Source organism: Vitis riparia, chromosome 15 (genome assembly GCF_004353265.1).
Source record: "Vitis riparia cultivar Riparia Gloire de Montpellier isolate 1030 chromosome 15, EGFV_Vit.rip_1.0, whole genome shotgun sequence".
Classification (NCBI taxonomy): domain Eukaryota; kingdom Viridiplantae; phylum Streptophyta; class Magnoliopsida; order Vitales; family Vitaceae; genus Vitis; species Vitis riparia.
Genome location: NC_048445.1, coordinates 19,522,538 through 19,540,453, shown reverse-complemented (window position 1 = coordinate 19,540,453; position 17,916 = coordinate 19,522,538). Strand labels below are relative to the sequence as shown.

The 17,916-nt window shown below is 36.9% G+C and overlaps 1 protein-coding gene and 1 pseudogene across 1 annotated transcript; both read left to right on the top strand.

Annotated features, from left to right (window-relative positions):
* The first annotated feature begins 3,814 nt into the window (after positions 1-3,814).
* On the top strand, positions 3,815-4,776 carry LOC117932048 (annotated as a pseudogene).
* A 7,865-nt stretch (positions 4,777-12,641) lies between these two features.
* On the top strand, positions 12,642-17,711 carry LOC117932047. The gene is made up of 5 exons (XM_034853091.1): positions 12,642-12,756; positions 12,844-13,071; positions 15,900-16,966; positions 17,099-17,378; positions 17,665-17,711. The coding sequence occupies exons 1-5, from the start codon at positions 12,642-12,644 to the stop codon at positions 17,709-17,711; spliced, it is 1,737 nt and encodes a 578-aa protein (XP_034708982.1).
* The last annotated feature ends 205 nt before the right edge of the window (positions 17,712-17,916 follow it).

Sequence of the window (17,916 nt, the reverse complement as noted above, 5' to 3'; positions counted from 1 at the left end):
TATTCAGTAAAATTTTTTTGAAAATAAATAATAAGTAAAAAAAATTAAAAATAAATCATCTAAAGTTTAGAAGTAAATTGCATTAGGAATTAATTTAAAAAAGAAAGAAAAGAAAAGAAAATGAAGCATTATGTTAAAAAAAACACTACCTAAATCTTTTGGGGACTTACATTGTCTACTACTCTCAAGATAGATCCTTGATACAATCCTCAACTATCACATGAATTCCCGATTGTCCCAAGGAAGGAGAAATAGAGAAATAAAGAGTTTCGAAAAGGTAAAATGCTAAGCTATTGTAGTGGCACCTACAAAACAAGAAATTCTGATTGTTGAATATATATGGTGAGATTTAAGGTTATTTTTGTTCATGATTCCATGTAGAACTCCGAGAATATATGGATTTAGTACATATATGACATTTTTTTTGTTTATTTCCATATAGAAACGATTCAGCATATGTATGACTTTCCTTTTGTTTATTTGATTGTTTGTAAATCCATGTTGTTCAAATGAAATCCAATGGATTCAATCCAAAGAGATTAGTAGTCATTTAATTCTATGTTAAAGTTTTTTAAAGCTTCCATCTATTTGAAAACTTATAAAGAAATTTCAACTTTGACTTCGGAAAATAAAAAAGAATAAAAAAATTTGAGGGTTTCATGCAATAATTATGTTTTTACCTTAATTAAAATGTGTAGACAAATAAAAATAAATATAATCTTTGAAAATAATAATTCTTTCTTGTAAAAGAAAAATAAAAACAATTTAGAAGATTTTTTTTGTGGATAAATTTCATGAGGAGAAAAAGATGGATTATGAGGATAAGGCTTGTGAGTTTTTTACTAGCATAGACAATGTTATTAATAGTAGTTTTTTAAAAATAAAATTAATAATAAGTGACATAATAAATAAAATTACATAAATAACTTTTATTATACTTATCTTCTCAAATAAATAAATAATAAAGAAAAGAATATAAATTTGGTAGATTAAGGTTGCTATGGTATATTACAAGTTAGTTTCAAATGAAAGTACCATGCACACCACAATCAAACAAACCTATCTTCAAACTTTTAATCATTAAAATTAATTTTTAAACATTAAAATCTACATCGCTAAAATTACCACAAAAAATTAATTTATCTATATAATCAAATATGCTTGGATAATATATTTATAAATATTATTTATTGATTAATATCATATTCTTAATTGAATTATTTGTATATATGTCATTTTACATATTATTTTAATTAATTCAAATTATTTATAAATTATTTAAAGGAAATAATTTATCGAAAGTTAATATTTTTTTAATAATGAATATATCTATAGAAAATTCTCCAATCTAATTTAAATTATTTCATTAAATATGATAAAAATAATTAACAAAAGTTTCATACATTTAAAATAATAAAACCAAATCTTCGTCACTATTTTGTTTAGCTAACCCCACTTATACCACATATTGACTTATACAAAAATTAATTATTTTTAATAAATAAAACAAGATTTTAAAATTTGTATAGAAAATTCATTTAATGATTATGAATAATTAAAATTAAATTTCAAATATTAAATCTTCTTAGTTGTGTAAATTTTTGGTCGTTGGATTTAGGGTATTTTCCCATCTATTTAAACCCAAAATTGATTTTAGGAGTGGGAAAAAATGTTAGCAATCATTCACACACACTCCATTAAAGTCCTTTTCCATTCTAAGTATGGTGTGATTGTTTCCTAAGAAAATTCAACACATTGAAGTTCAAAATAGATTTTGAGTGAATTTTTCTTTAAAAAATGAGTTGATTCATTTGATTTTTCGATCCATGGCCTCTTTGTTACTATTGGGTTAGGATAAAAGTCATTTCTTCTTGTGTAAATTTAAGAAATGCCAAGATAAGTTAGGTGCAAAATCAAAGTATGCTCTAAAAGAAAAAGGTGTGTAAATGGAGTTGGAAGGTGCTAGTCAAGTAATATGAGAATTGGTATTTTGAGCCATGTAAAACTTTGTACTCAATTGCTTTTTCTTTATAATGAATATTTTTTATGGCTTGTAAGCCCATGGCTTTAATGAATTGGTATATATATTCTCTCATATTTAATTTAAATTATCTTATCGAACATAATAAAAAAAAAAGCTTTTATACCCAAGCTCTTTTTTTTCCGAATAAAGCTCTTATCTTACTTGATTGGAAATGCAAGTTTAGGTCTCTTTGAGATATTCAAGATAATTTCATTTGAAATTAGTATGTAATTTGGGTACTAAGCAATAAGAAATGAAACTAAAACAAAACAAAATGACGAAGAATCTAACTAAAAAAAAAAAAAAAACCATTCAAGGCATCATAATAATATAGTTACATATATTGTTAGTTCCAACAATTTTAATTTGATCACTGTGGGATTAACATTGCCATTAAAGAGAAAATAGTTTTTGTTCGAATTTATTTCCTTTCTTTTACTTCCCATAGCTCTCTCAATTGTTGTACAATTTTGAAGAATAATTGCTGTGAACGTGCAAAACTCAATGTTACAAGCATATCTTGGAAACTCTTTAACCATTCTTATCAATAGGAATATGAAAGTATAAATTCCTTGTATAATTTAATTTCCTAATCCTATCATCAAATAAATAAAAATAAAAAGGAATTATTTTAAAAACCAAATAAAAACAAAAGCAAAATTGAAAATAAAATAATGTCAAGAATATATCAATTAAATTCAAAAAATAAATAAAATGCATCAAATAGCAAAATGAAATGATTTTTATATAACATATCAAGTCAAAACAAACAAGAGGCTATGTTTGATTCCTGAAAAGTATTAGAGAAAGAAAAAAAATGTAAAGGAAAATAATTGTAGACCCTCCATTTTGTCCTATTAGCATATGTCCTATTACATGTTCGCTTGGTATTTTACAACAATTCTCTTGTGGCCCATTATTGTTCATGTAGCTTATCTTTTCTAAGTCACCTTGGAGACTTTGGTTGAGGGACTCATCTGACCCCATTGTGATTCTGGCAGCCTTAATTGAGACTTAGGTTTTTTTTTTTTTTTTTTCTTCCTTGTTAGGCCCATTTAGATACACTTGGCCCATTAAGCACCACCTTATACCCGCTTAGGCACCCTAGGCCCATTTAGATACACTTGGCTCATTAGGTACCACCTTAGGTCCATTTAGGCACCCTAAACCCATTTAGATACACTTGATCCCTTAGGCACCATCTTAGGCCACTTACGTACCCTAGACCCATTTAGATACACTTGACCCGTTAGGCGCTACCTTAGGCCCATTTAGATACACTTGACCCATTAGACACCACCTTAGGCCCACTTAAGCACCCTACGCCCATTTTGATATACTTGGCCTATTAGGCACCACCTTAAGCCCACTTAGGTACTTTTCTAGGTTTAGTTTTACTTAGATTTGTTTTCTTGTTTTTTTTTATTTATTTATTTTATTGATTGATTTTAGAATTAATTGAGTTTTGATTTATTTTATCTTATTTCATTACTATTATTATTTGTATTTTATTTATTTATTTTATTTGTAATGCATGAAAGGAATTTTTTTATTTTTGGTGGTTTGAGTTTGACACTTCAGTTATTATTATATATTGCATTAGTTTAATTTCTTTTTTATATTAAATATGTCTAATATTTATTTATTTATGTATTGTACCTTTTATTTGATATTTTCTTATTTGCGGATTTAATGACTTCTTGAAATTTTAGTGAAAGGAATGCTGACTTTTAATGACGGAAATTGTTTCGACTTCATGGATTCTTGCTTTCTTTTTTATTTTTATTTTGCATGAGGAAACCTGGGAATGGGGAGCTGGAAAACGACGTCCTTGAGGGTGGAGATATGGATTGTAGAAAGTGCGTGGCGGCAGGCGATTTTATGGTCCGTTCCGACGGCGGGATCGGCCAGATCGGTACTTTAGCCATGAGAGCGAGCATGACTTGGCAGTGATGGCCAGCCTGTCTCAACATCTCTCGCCTCTTCTCTAGCCTTCACTCACTCTCACTCTCATCCCTGTTCGCGATTTCTATGGCGTCCATCATCGAATCTGGGACTTCCTTTTATATTCCTTGAAAGGGCAGGATGGCGGGGCAAGTACAAGATTCAAAGAAAACTGAATAGCTCTACAGCTCAAGAAAGATGTATTATGCGCCTCATTCTGTATCATTTTGGTGTCAATCTACCGCTTATGATATTTCCTACCCCGTCTTCAGATATATGGGCATGCGAAGTAGTCTCCCATTATCGTCCTGGAAAGTTGTTTTAACGCAAATAATATTATACTTCATCCTTGAGGATTTTGTTTTCTATTGGGGACATTGAGTTTTACATACAAAATGGTTGTACGAATGTGCACTGTTCATCACGAATATGTAACACCATTTGGACTGACTTCTGAGTATGCTCACCTAGCTGAGATACTGTTCCTTGGCTTTGCTACTATTGTTGGCCTTGCCATCATTGGGCCTCATCTGATGACTCTGTGGTTATGGATGATATTCAGAGTCTTGGAGAGTGTTGAGACACACTGTGGTTACCATTTCCCATGGAGCCTCTCAAATTTCTTGCCTTTGTACGGGGGTGCTGATTTTCATGACTACCATCATCGTTTGCTTTATACCAAGTCTGGTAACTATTCATCTACATTTGTTTACATGGATTGCATATTCGGCACTGATAAGGGTTACAGAAAATTGAAGGCATTGAAGAGTAATGGAGTTGAAGTTAAAGCTGGAAGCAAGCAAATCTGACTATGGAAAAAAAGGAATTATTCTTTTACTACCTTGACATCAACGGATGGGTTCCTATTTTGAAGGCATCTTGTAAAAGGTCTTGTCCTAGCTTCCCCCCATCTTGTATGGTACAACAAGAAATAGGCATTTGGAAATCATCAAAGCACCTTTTGGAAAGAAGCTTAGAGTTGCAACCGAATTGATAAGGTGCAGATTGCAGCACTATTCATGGCAGTGAAAGGAAAGAATGTTGAGGTTGTTGGGGAGCTGATGAAGGTGGATCCTTTGTAGGTAATCATGGTTGATACCAAGGGCAACACAATATTTCATATGATGTCCCGGAGTGGCAGGGATCAGGTTCTCCTCGAGTTGGACCAGTTTCCCAATGAGCTCATTGTGATGTTTGAGCACAACTTAGAGAAAGGCTCAGTTTGGGTTACTGTCAAAAGTGAAAAGAGATAAAAAGTCGACTTTTGGTGAACCCATCGAATATAAGTGCTCTGTCCGTGCAACTGATGGCAAGAAGATCATTTCCACTACAGAAACTTACCGAAGCGGTTTGGCATAGAAAAAAACAGCATGTATGTGGACGGGAATGAGGGTTGTGTTCGGAATGAAGAGAAATTCTGAGTGTGCATAGAAAAGGCATATTCGGCAGGTCAAAGAAGGACGTTTATGGGAGAGAATCACGATGGCTTGAGAAGGTGATTCCCGCATATAAAGAGAGCATATTCAGCGGGTTAGGCTGATGGGAAAGGATCACGATGGCTTGAGAAGGTGATTCCTAGCATGTAAAGAGAGCATATTCAGCGGGTCAAAAGAAGACGCTCATGGGAAGGGATGACGCTGGTTTTAGAAAGGTGGATTCGGGGGCATGAAAGGAGAAGATAAATGGTGGATGAATAAGAATAGTTTTTTAGGGAAGATACAGAAGAGAGGAAGAGGTTTTTTTTTTAGGGAAAGGAAATTTTCAGCACATGGAAAGAAAAAGAAAAATGCTGAGCGTAGGTGAGGAAGGGGAAACGTTTTGGGTGGATATGGAGCATTTGGGAGGTGGAAGGATGAGGAGCCGGCTGCACCGTTCTTGAAGCAAGTGAGAAGAATCCTCTCCGTTTGGGGTTTCTGCTACTAGAAGAAGCACCATCTCCATCTGGAAAGAAAAGGCACCATTGAAGCTTCGAGGAAAGCACGACTGCCTCTGAGAGCACGCACCATTCAGTGAGAGGGACGATAGCAGATTCTCTCCCCAAACGAATAGTAACACGCACCATATAGAGGCCTAAACGGAGTCTAGAGGGGGTGCACGATCAGCAGCACCACAACTGGGAGGGTGATAGAGATTGATTGAGAGCGTGATAGAGATTGATTGAGAATGTGATAGAGATGGGATTAAGAGAGAAGAGAAAGGCGCAGCCGCACCAGTGAGTGAGAAGAGAAAGGTGCAACTGCACCATTGAGAGGGAAGAGAGAGGTGTAGCCGCATCATTGAGAAAGGAAAGAGAGGTGCAGCCGCACCATTGGAGAGAAAAGAGAGGCGCAATCGCACCATTGGAAAGAAAAGGAGAGGTAGCCGGCTGATGGTGAACGAGACACTGGTTTTGGAGAAGAGAAGGGTTCTAACTCAGCCCCACCATTGAAGCTTCGGTGAAAGCACGACTGCTTCTAATACCATGCACCATTCAGATTGTTTTGGGGCACACATCGCTGGTTGATTTTTTATTCATCCTGTCATCCACACGGCTGTCACTTTGGGAAGCATCAGTACACGCACCTATTTGGCTGGGTAAGCTGATTCTTTTCTTATATTTTTTTACTTAGTCAATATAATTAATATAATGTGTTAAAGATCCTCTTTGAATTTACTGTAGTACATTTGTAATTCATCATTAGATTTGAGTTATATTTATTTATTTATGTGTTATCTATTTATCCATTTGTTAATAAAATTGATTTTATAACTTAAAGATTTAGTTTTAAAATCAGTTTTGGTTAGTTTTTAATTCAACTTTAGGTTTAAGTGCTCCCTATAAAATTTTAGTTTGTTAAAATAATTGATCATATGTGTTAAGGATTTGATTTTAGATTTTCCTTAATTACTGTTTAATTCATTTAAGCTTAGATTTTATTTTAGTAATGTAAGTTTATTTAGAAAATTGATTCCATGAATTCATATTTTATTTTTTTAGTTTGCTTTCATTAATTTATTTAATTATTTTAGGTGCTTTTATAATTTTAGGTCATTAATAAAATCAATTCTATATTTGAAAGTTCATGCCTTTAGTTTACTCTGATTTAGTTTCACTCATCTATCCAGTTTAGGTATTTTCTATAATATTAGTTCGTTAATAAAATTGATGCTATGTTTGAAAATTCATGTTTTTAGTTTGCCTTGATTTAATTGGTCCATTAATTAGTCTAGATGTGTTTGTGTGTTTTAATTGATCACGTGCTAGTTCTTGATTGTTATTCTTAATTGATGTGTTTCTTGAATGTTAGTCATTAATTCTTGGTGGATATCTCGTTAGCTTATTTGGTCTAAGTTTGAATAGTTTATTGCTTTGATAGTCTCTTGTCAAAGTTACTTTTCAGAGGCCATTGGAAACCCATGAAGGTTAGCCCTACGCTCACCACTTTAGTCGGCTTGGTTATCTAAAATTTTATTTGAGATTTTGTTTTCCTTTGAGTTGCCTATGTTTGATCCTTGAGTATTGTCGTTTGTAAATTATTGCCTTTCTTTTAAAAGAAACCTTTTCTTAAGGTCCCTTTGAAAATCTATTAAAAAAAAAAAAACTCATTTAGAGTCCTTAGAATCAAAATCTCATTTTCTTAAATAATATGCAACTATGTTTTGATCGGTTCACATCTTTCTCAGTTTTCAATAAAAACTACGGTTTTGAGTAAGACATGAATCCAAGCTTGTGGTCCCAAATAAATGAGATAATTCTAGGCAAGATTAGTGTATATCAATTGGAGAACTAGTGAAACCCTACATAAAATCATTTTTTCAAAACTCATTTTTGCTACCACCTTTGCTACTTGTCGTAATCATATTTATATTTTTTTTTTATAGGAATTGTATACAAGATGTATGTGATAATTGATGATTGCGTATACTTTAATCATTTTTGCTATGCTAATTAGATAACAAGCATACTAGATTTCTTTATTTTATTATTTATTATCTAACCCTTCATGTCTTGTGGAAGTGCATTATAGGTTACTATGTTAGGGTACGTCCCCTATCATCCACCTTCTAAATTATGTGAATATGCTTGTCATTGTGAACTGCGTCTATGTTTGATAGTGCTTGGGTGTCTTGATATTTGTTTCATTGTTTGATTATTTATGATAAAGTGCTTGCTGGATGATATGCTATTTGAACTAACTTTGATGTTTTTGTGATAACGCTCAAGAAGCAGTCCAGGTACACACTATGATTTGCGATTGATTTTCTTGTTTGGCATGCTATTTTTTTTTTTTTAAATCATCAAGCCTACCTAGGTATCTATAATTAACCAATTAATTGTCTCATTTCTCTTAACTTAGTCAGTAGAGACCTTTGTAGGGCTTAGAGGGGTGCTACCTTTTAAAGGTACCTTTCCAATAGGTAACCTGATCCTTGGACCTAGACTCGAGTTTTTCAAAGACATGTTTTTCCAAAAACTATGGAGTCATTTTTTAGGGTTTTCTTCTTGTTTTATTTCCCCTTTTAAAATAAAATAAAATAAATGTTGACTCCAATTTTTTCAAAACTAATTTTTCACCAATAAAAGTGAGTCTTGCCATTAAGTGGGGACGCATGTGAAAAATGCAGGTCCACAAATTGGCGACTCCACTAAGGATCTTAAGGATCAAGCTTGAACACTAGTTGGGAAAAATGTGACGTTTAATTGGTCGATTAGAGGTACCCCTTTTAGTAAGGTGATATGATCTACTCTTTGTTTGGTATGCTATCTTAACATGTTTGATATCCTTGCATGATCATTTGATTGCTTGCTCACTTCATCATGATTCACTCTCACATATGCTAGATAGGACTTTGTTTGTATGATACTTATTTGCTTTACATGACTGCTTGTTGCATGACAACCCTTTCTCTTGCATGATTGTATGATTGCTTGTCTTTGTTCACTATCTCACTTTAGATCTTAGGTTTTTCGGATGCACCCACATCCTTCACTGTGCACTTTAAATTATCCTTGAGTGTTGAGATATGAGAGAGCCTTCACCATTAAGAAACCCCTTGGGAACGTGAGGAAGTGCATGTATGGAGGTGATGATTACCTTGCATGGAAGCACCCCGTCTCCTTGGAGGCGTGCAAAGGGTTGCATACCACCGAAGGGTACGATCGCTTCTACTAGGGATCCTTTAACCCACCCTTTTTATCTTATAAAAACTACCTCAACCTTATAGGTTAGCCTAAACCTAATTAGGATCTCATTCCTACACGTGGATGCATCTGTGGACCTTCAGGCTACCTTGGTCATAGTTGGGTTCGAATACCCTCTCCATAGTCTCATTTTAGTGTGATTAGATACGAGTATCAGTTTGAGTATACTTGGACTATATGCTTGATCACCTTTTAGTCGGTTCCTATAGAGCTACCCCTGTATAGCATATCATCTAGTGTTTCCGTGTTTATAGAAGTATTTTCATGCCCAATCTAGATTCGCTTCATGGACTAGAGTTAGAGGTAGGTTGACCAAAGCATCAGATCAGCTAGACCAGAGATTAGATCAGAGAGACATGGACTCATAGATAGTTACCGTTGGCCATTTTTCCATGGCTTCGATTCAGGATACTATAGTCGGCCTCAGCTAGAGGATAGATGGGCAGCAAGCCTAGTAGATCCCACCTCAGGATGGCACACAGTATGACCCTACGGTACCACCACCCCCTCTACTCAGTCAGTCGGTTCCACACCCTGCACCGTATGTTTGCATAGTTAGACTGACGCTACCTCACTTCCTGTCGTAGCACCCATTTCAGCCTCGGAGGACACACACACTCGCATGGATAAACTCGAGCAAAGGATGAGACATATGAGGATTTCAAATGGAGCTAACAGTTGGGATGATTTTGATAGAGCACCGGTGGCCAGTTTACTAGCCCAGTTTAGGATGCTGGAGATTGAAAGTATATGGGCATAAGTTGCCCTAAGATCCATTTGAGGCTATACAGTACTGTGATGAGGGCTCATGGGTTGGATAAGGCCCAATTGATTATGTTTTCCCCATGTCCTTGAGTGGTGCAGTGCAGCATTGGTTTGCTTCATTAGATGTTTCACATTATCGGACTTGGGATGATTTGGCCCAAGAGTTTTTGAAACAGTTTACGTTTAACACTGTCATTGATGTCTCGAGGTGAGAGTTAGAGGCCTTGAGACAAGGACCAGAGGAGTCGATGACTTCATTTATCTCCCGATAGAGGGAAAATATTGCACAGATTGTTGATCATCCTTCAGAGAAGGATCATATTAATATGATTTTGAGGAACTTATAGTCCAAATTTACCAGACACTTGATGGGATTTCCTCATATAGATTTTGGATCCTTGGTACAGGCTTTATATGGTTTAGAGGAAGGCATTGCTAGAAGATTGTGGCCTGAGTCTTTCCCTTTTTGATTCAAAAGGAAAGAAGCCCTCAGGAGGATAGAGTCCCGGAGATGTGGGTACTATCAGTTCAGTTGGATTGAGACCTCTTAGACACTATCAGACAATTGGGCAAACTTTAGGAGCCTATTACCCACAACGTTATGTTCAGTATAAACCACCCAGACCCATGACTCCTACGTACCTACACTCGACCCTAGAGCCTGTTTTAGCTACACAAGTCTTAGAGAGACCTCCTACCTTATACCCTCGGCCCTGAGCCTCACAGACTACTATTCCTCTTGTACAAAGGCCGACACAACAATTCTCCTAGCTAGGTATGCCTTTGAGCCGAGCTTTCCAAAAGCTCATGGAGGGTGGTTTGTTGACTCAATTAGCTTCTAAGCCTGTACCCCAGCCCGTGCCACCTCGCTTCAGGATGGATTTGCATTGTTCTTACCATTAGGGTCTAGGGCATGACATAAACCATTACACTATTCTAAGACATGCTATACAGGACTTGATAGACCAAGGTTTGGTTAACTTGGGGTAGCCAAGCGTAACCACAAACCCTCTACTAGTTCACTCTACGCATGTAGTGCCACCACCCTCGAGAGGTATCCATCACATAGATTTTGTAGAGAATGACAGAATACACATGTTGAGTTGGGATGATGGATTGCCAAAGCTAATTGTTTTGGATGATGGTTATAAGGTTGACACAATGGGTTTTCAGACTTCTACACCGTTCAGTTTGATTTTAAATTGGGTACCGTTTGAGTTGACTCCTACCGTACCGTTGACTATGGCACGTCAAAGTCCATTCATCCCATTTATCCTATGGCCAGAGGATGATGATTCAAAGAGGAGAGATATACAGATTATGACCCACAATGGGAGAGTAGCTCAGCCCTCACCTTTAGTAGCTAGACCATTTGATGGTGCAACCTCTCATAAGGAGGTTAGGAGAGAGGATGATGAGTTACTGAGGCAGTTATAAAGTATACAGGCCTGCATATCTATTTAGAGTTTGCTAGCATCTTCTAATATTCATAGAGATGTGTTGATTCGAGTCTTGAGTCAGATCCGCGTTGAGACCACCACTACTCTAGAGGGGTTGATTCATGTGATGATGGTCGACAGGGCCACATGTATTATGTTTTCGGATGATGACTTGCCACTTGAGGGTTCAGACCATACATGCCCTCTATATATCACAGTTGGTTGTTCAAGCCATAGAGTTCCATCCGTCTTGTTGGACAATGGTTCAGCCTTGAACGTCTGCCCATTAGCTACGGCCATTGCCCTTGGTTATGCACCTTCAAACTTTGGTCCCTCTACACAGACGGTTGGAGCATATGATAGTACTAAGAGAGAGATCATGGGTACCTTGATGATAGAGTTGTTGATTGGTCCAACTACATTCCCTACACTATTTCAGGTTTTGAGGATCCCCACGTACTTTAACCTACTACTGAGCCGACCTTGGATTCATAAGGCTGGGGCTATTCCATCTTTCCTTGATCAGAAGGTGAAGTTTATACATGACAGACAGGTCATCATGGTACAGTCTCCTAGAGATATGTTTACCTATTCCAAACCGGTGCTTTAGATCAGTCATAATGAGGGTGACCTATTTTTTATTGGGTTTACGTTTGATGAGGTGTAAACCCTTGAGGTTGAGGACTTCTGCAGAGATTTCACAACTATGTCATTTGATCAACATAGCAGTATAGTGGCGCTTGACATGATGAGGGGTATGTTTTTTCTGTCTGGCATGGGGTTAGGGCGATGTTAGCATGGGCCCATGGAGTTTGTAGCTACTATTGATCATGATACACCATTTGGGCTTGGGTTTGTTCCTATAGAGGCTGACTATAGGTATATGGCGTGACTACGCAGGGAAATGGTGAGAGCCCGTTTGACTTGCACACTATTTGATTATCCTGTTTGTCCTTATAAGATGAGCTTGGCATACTACTTCGTCAAAGGATCAGAGGTTCATCCTCATACGGGGGATTTTAGCACTGTGACTAATATAGATGGAGTGGATGAGCTTCAGCATCAGTTTCACCATTTACAGTTAGGAGATGAGACTTCTAGCACACCAATTTCAGTGATGATTGCTCCTTCATCTCCAGATTGAGCCAGTTTCTTATCTTTGTGCTTTCCAGATGAGACTACTGATTGTGGAGTAGTCATTGAGCCTACTGAGGTGATCCATAGAGTTGTTCCCTATGATGAGTATCGAGATGAGATAAATATGATGAGTATGAGTCAGATTATCGAGATGGTTCAGCCTGAGCCTGTTTCACCATTCGATCTATTTGGGGTGTTTGCTATCGAGATTGTTGAGGAGATCCAAATAGTTCTTACTCCAGAGCTTATGGAGGACGTTACAGTTGGTGATGATTTATTTGAGGGCACTATTAGTTCTATTGAGGGAGCGTCCGACTTTGTAGACCCACCTCTTTCATTTGACATTTTATTAGGATTCATCTCTCGTTTTGATGATGTTTATGATTTTGCATATATGGATTTGAGTATTTTCAAGTATTTGCCTGTCTCTTGTGATAGTATTTATATACTTGCACCCTACTCACCCACTCCACAGATATTTGATATAGATGATAAGATTGCGCAACCCGATTCAGATAAAGATTCTTTTGATCATGACTTTGATTCCATAGATGAGAGAGTTTCTGATTCAGTCTCTAGTGGTTGTTTCATTAGATTCTGGCAACGGGTGTCATCAACAAAATTTATAAACCTAAATCACCTTACACTAGAGTAGCATTAGCTAGCATAGTATAGTGGCTCTAGGGTCGAACACAGGGATGAGTTTTCATAGTACACGTGATATTAGTTCAAGTACTGAAATGGTGATTTTTCCTTAAAAAGTTAGCTTTAAAAGAAAACATAATTTTAGGTGAGAAAGATTGATTTTAAGTAAACCAAAAATAAAAACTGAAATTGATTATAAAGAAAAGGGTTTCTTGGACTTTTAAGTCACTGGGTTCAGGTTCCTTACACAAAGGGGGAGATTCCGGATCTTTTCCTCATGTTGGGGATAATATCATAAAGGATGGATATCTCCCGAACCGGTGTGAATTTAGCAAAAAAGATTTGATCCAACTAGTTCATGAAAAATTGTAGTTGCTTCCCTTTAATGGTTTTAAACGTTAAAGACCTCTCACTGAATCATCTTCCAATGGCTCGTAAATGATAACTATTAGACTACCATGGATTCCACAGAGTCTGCTAAGCTTACCAAGTATTGGCCATTCAAGGTAATTCTTAACCTTGGAATATCCGTCAAAGGTTCGTAAATGATAACTACTAGAATACCATGGATTCCATAAAGTCTGCTAAGCTTACCAAGTATCGGCCATTCTAGATAAACCACCTTCCAGAGGCTCGTAAATGATAACTACAGGACACTCATGGAGTCTGTTAAGCTTACCAAGTATTAGCCCAGGTGATTTTAAGGGATTTTAAGTTAAATAAAAAGAAACAAAAACCATTAACGGGTTACAACTTTCCTTATTTTAAGCCAGGAAAAACTCCCACCTCTGTTTCCGAATCCTTTACCCGACTTTCCTCAATCCAAGAAATGGAAAGCCTAGCCACTCATCCTCAGGGAAAACATCCTCAGAGGTTGTTTGGCTAGAAAGAAAATGAAAATGAAAATGAGAAGGAAAAATAGAGCAAGGCTCTGTATATTTTATATGATATTCTATATATTGATCGATGATTATTACAAACGATGCAAAGAAATATATAGAAAGGTTTTTCCAACCTTCCTAATTAAGCAATCCTCTCATGGCTGATTACAAGGAGAAAATAGGTAATTACACAAAATATCTTGAGATAAAAATCTAACGGAGTCGGTGAAAAATATCTGAAAATATCACAGGAGGATTTTTGCAAGGTTGCGAAAATTTCGCAAAGGGATTCGCAAGGTTCTTTCCTCAGTCTTGGTTTCGCAAGCCTTGCGAAATTTCGCTTGACATTTCGTAAGGTTGCGAAATTCAGTTTTGGTTTGCGAAAATCAGCTTGGTTTGCGAAATTCATCTTTGCTTTGTGAAAATTAGCTTTGCCTTGCGAAATTCAGCTTTGCTTTGAGAAAATCAGCTTTGTCTTGCGAAAATCAACTTTACTTTGCGAAAATCAGCTTTGCCTTGTGAAATTCAGCTTTGCCTTGTGAAATTCAGCTTTGCCTTGCAAAATTCAGCTTTGCCTTGCGAAAATTAGCTTTGCTTTGCGAAAATCAGCTTTGCTTTGCGAAATTTTTGCAAAACTAAAAAGGGTTTGCGAAATTTTCGCAAAGGTAAAAAATGTTTGCGAAATTTTCGTAAACCTTGGCGTAGTTGTCTTCAAATGGCCATAACTTCTTCATTTCAGCTTCGATTTGCACATTGTTTGAAGCGTTGCATTTCTAACTTCCCAAGCTTCAAAATGATATATAGCATGTATAAATTGGACTCCATGAAGTGATCCAAATTTTCCATGAAGCTGCTCCTCTCTTGCATAGCATGTGAGGATTTCGCATAGCCATGCCAAATAGCTTCATTTGGATTTTTCTCTCGTTTTTCTTCCTTGCATCTCTTGATTGGCTTGGAAACTTATTGCCAAGGATTGCACAAAATTCTTCCTCATTCTTGGCTTGCTTCAATGATAAAAAAGCTACCAAAAACACTAAAACTAGCCAAAAACTGATTAATAACACTTGCAAGGGTCTTTAATATGCCAATTGAGTTAAAAGGTAACAACTACTACTCAAAAGTGTTTAAAAAATTAATAACAAGCTATAAAAGAGTACTTTTTGAGTAGCAATCAGTTTCACCTGCTACAGGAGATGTTGAGATTGTTGATTTTGGCACAAAGGATCAGCCTAAAGAGCTGAATAATGGGTCACCCCTGTCTACAGACGAGAGAGATATACTTATTCATTTACTCAGGTTATACTTGGATGTCTTTGCATGGTTTTATGAGAACATGTCTGGTCTTGATCCCTTTATAGTCCAACACCACTTGCCTATCTTGCCACATGCTAGATCGGTTAAGCAGAAATTGAGGCGATTGCACCCACATTGGAGTCTACAGGTGAAAGAGAAGATTCAGAAACAACTCAGTGTTGGATTTATATCAGTGGTTGAGTATCCAGAGTGGTCGGCTAATGTCATCTCTGTTCCCAAAAAGAATGGCAAAGTTAGAGTTTGTGTTGACTGCAGAGACCTTAATAAAGCTAGCCCTAAGGATGACTTTCCTCTCCCACATACCGATTTGTTGGTTGATAACACTGCAGACCATTTGATGTTGTCTTTCATGGATGGGTTTTTAGGGTATAATCAAATTTTGATGACTCCAAAGGATATGGAGAAGACAGTCTTTATTACTAAGTGGGGTACCTACTGTTATAGAGTTATACTATTAGGTTTGAAGAATGCAGGAGCCACTTATCAGAGGGTCACTACTACTTTGTTTCATGACATGATGCATAGGGATTTGGAAGTTTATGTGGATGATATGATTGTGAAATCCCAAGGCAGAGCATATCACCTAACGGCTCTAAAGAGATTCTTTGAGAAGATTCAAAAATTCAGATTAAGGCTGAACCCCAAGAAATGCACCTTTGGAGTGACTTTTGGAAAATTGTTGGGGCATATGGTCAGTGAGCGGGGCATAGAGGTTGACCTAGATAAGATCAAAGCCATACTTGACATGCTTGTGCCGAGGACTGAGAAAGAAATCAAGGGTTTTTTAGGTAGGTTACAGTACATCCGTCGTTTCATAGCCAGATTGACAGACATATGTGAGCCAATCTTTCGTTTTTTGAGGAAGAACCAACCAACAGTTTGGTATGATAATTGCCAACTTGCATTTGAGAAGATCAAGGAGTACTTGCTTTCTCCTCCTGTTTTAGTGCCTCCTATGTCGGGACGTCCACTTCTTTTGTATTTGTTAGTTTCAGACATGGCCTTGGGATTTATGCTAGCTCTGCTTGATGATTCAGGGAAGAAGCGAGCTATTTATTATCTGAATAAGAGGATGCTGGAGTATGAGATGAGATATGTTATGATTGAGTGCCTCTATTTAGCGTTAGTTTGGGCCACCAACAGATTGAGGCATTACATGACAGAGTATTCAGTGCACTTGATTTCTCGACTAGATTCGTTGAGGTATTTGTTTGATAGACCCGCATTGACTAGTAGATTGATGAAATGGCTCGTATTTTTTACAGAGTTTGATATTCAATATGTTTCTCAAAAGTCAATTAAGGAAAGCATTGTCATCGATCACTTAGCCTCATTACTGATATCTAAGGGTGGACCAGTTGATGATGATTTTCCAAATGAGAAGTTCCTTGCTATGACTAGCTTATCAGGTTGGCGCATGTACTTTGATGGTACGGCCAACCACTCAGGGTTTAGGATAGGCATTTTGTTGATATCCCCCTATGGTGATCATATTCCAAGGTCAATTCGTTTGGCATTTTCAGATCGACATCCCACCATGAACAACATAGTTGAGTATGAAGCTTGTATCCTTGGTCTAGAGACTGCATCGGAGCTTGGTATTAGACAAATGGAGATATTCAGTGACTCCAATTTGGTACTTAGATAGATTCAGGGAGTTTGGAGAACTAGGGATGTAAAGCTTAAGTCATATCATGCTTATTTAGAGTTATTGGTCGGGAGATTTGATGACTTGAGATACACTCATTTGCTTAGAGCGCAAAACCAGTTTGCTGATGTCTTAGCTGCCTTAGCTTCTTGTGTGGACTTTCCAACTGATGTGGTTATACGTTCATTGCTGATTGATTCGAGGTTTGCACCCACTTACTGTTGTCTGATTGGAGAGACAGAGGTTCAGGATGATCTACCTTGGTATCATGACATTTATCAGCTTCTTAGATTTGGCACATACCCAGAGGCCACCACAGCCAACGATTGGAGGGCACTGAGGCAGTTGGCCACTAGATTTGTGATTTGTGGAGAGACTTTACATAAGCGATCAGCTGATGGTATGCTTTTATTATGTTTAGATTGAGCCTCTACAGATCGAGTGATTGGAGAGGTTCATGCAGGAGTTTGTGGTTCACACATAGGAGGACACATGCTAGCCCATAAGATTATGAGGGTAGGTTACTTCTACAAGAGCTACACCTTACTCTCTAGTGTATGGTATGGAGGCTGTTTTGGTATGAAAAGAGGTACGGTATGCCCACAATGCAACATGGTGTTTCTCTGACCAATCTCGAGAGGACTTAACCATCTTTCTCAAAATCCTCTTAATGTTCTTATTTGCAGCCTTTACTGCTCCATTAGTCTGTGACTTGTATGCAGAAGATCTATGATGTTGGATGCCATATTTTTGCAACAAAGTGTCAACCTTAGCTCGAAAGTATACCCCTCTGTCTGAAATCAACTCATGATGATAGATGATGTGTGAACTGATAAAACTAGTGACTCTAGCAGATGTCAACCTCGCATATGATGTAGCTTCCACCCACTTGGTGAAATAATCTGTGGCAACTAAGATAAACTCATGACCACTGGAAG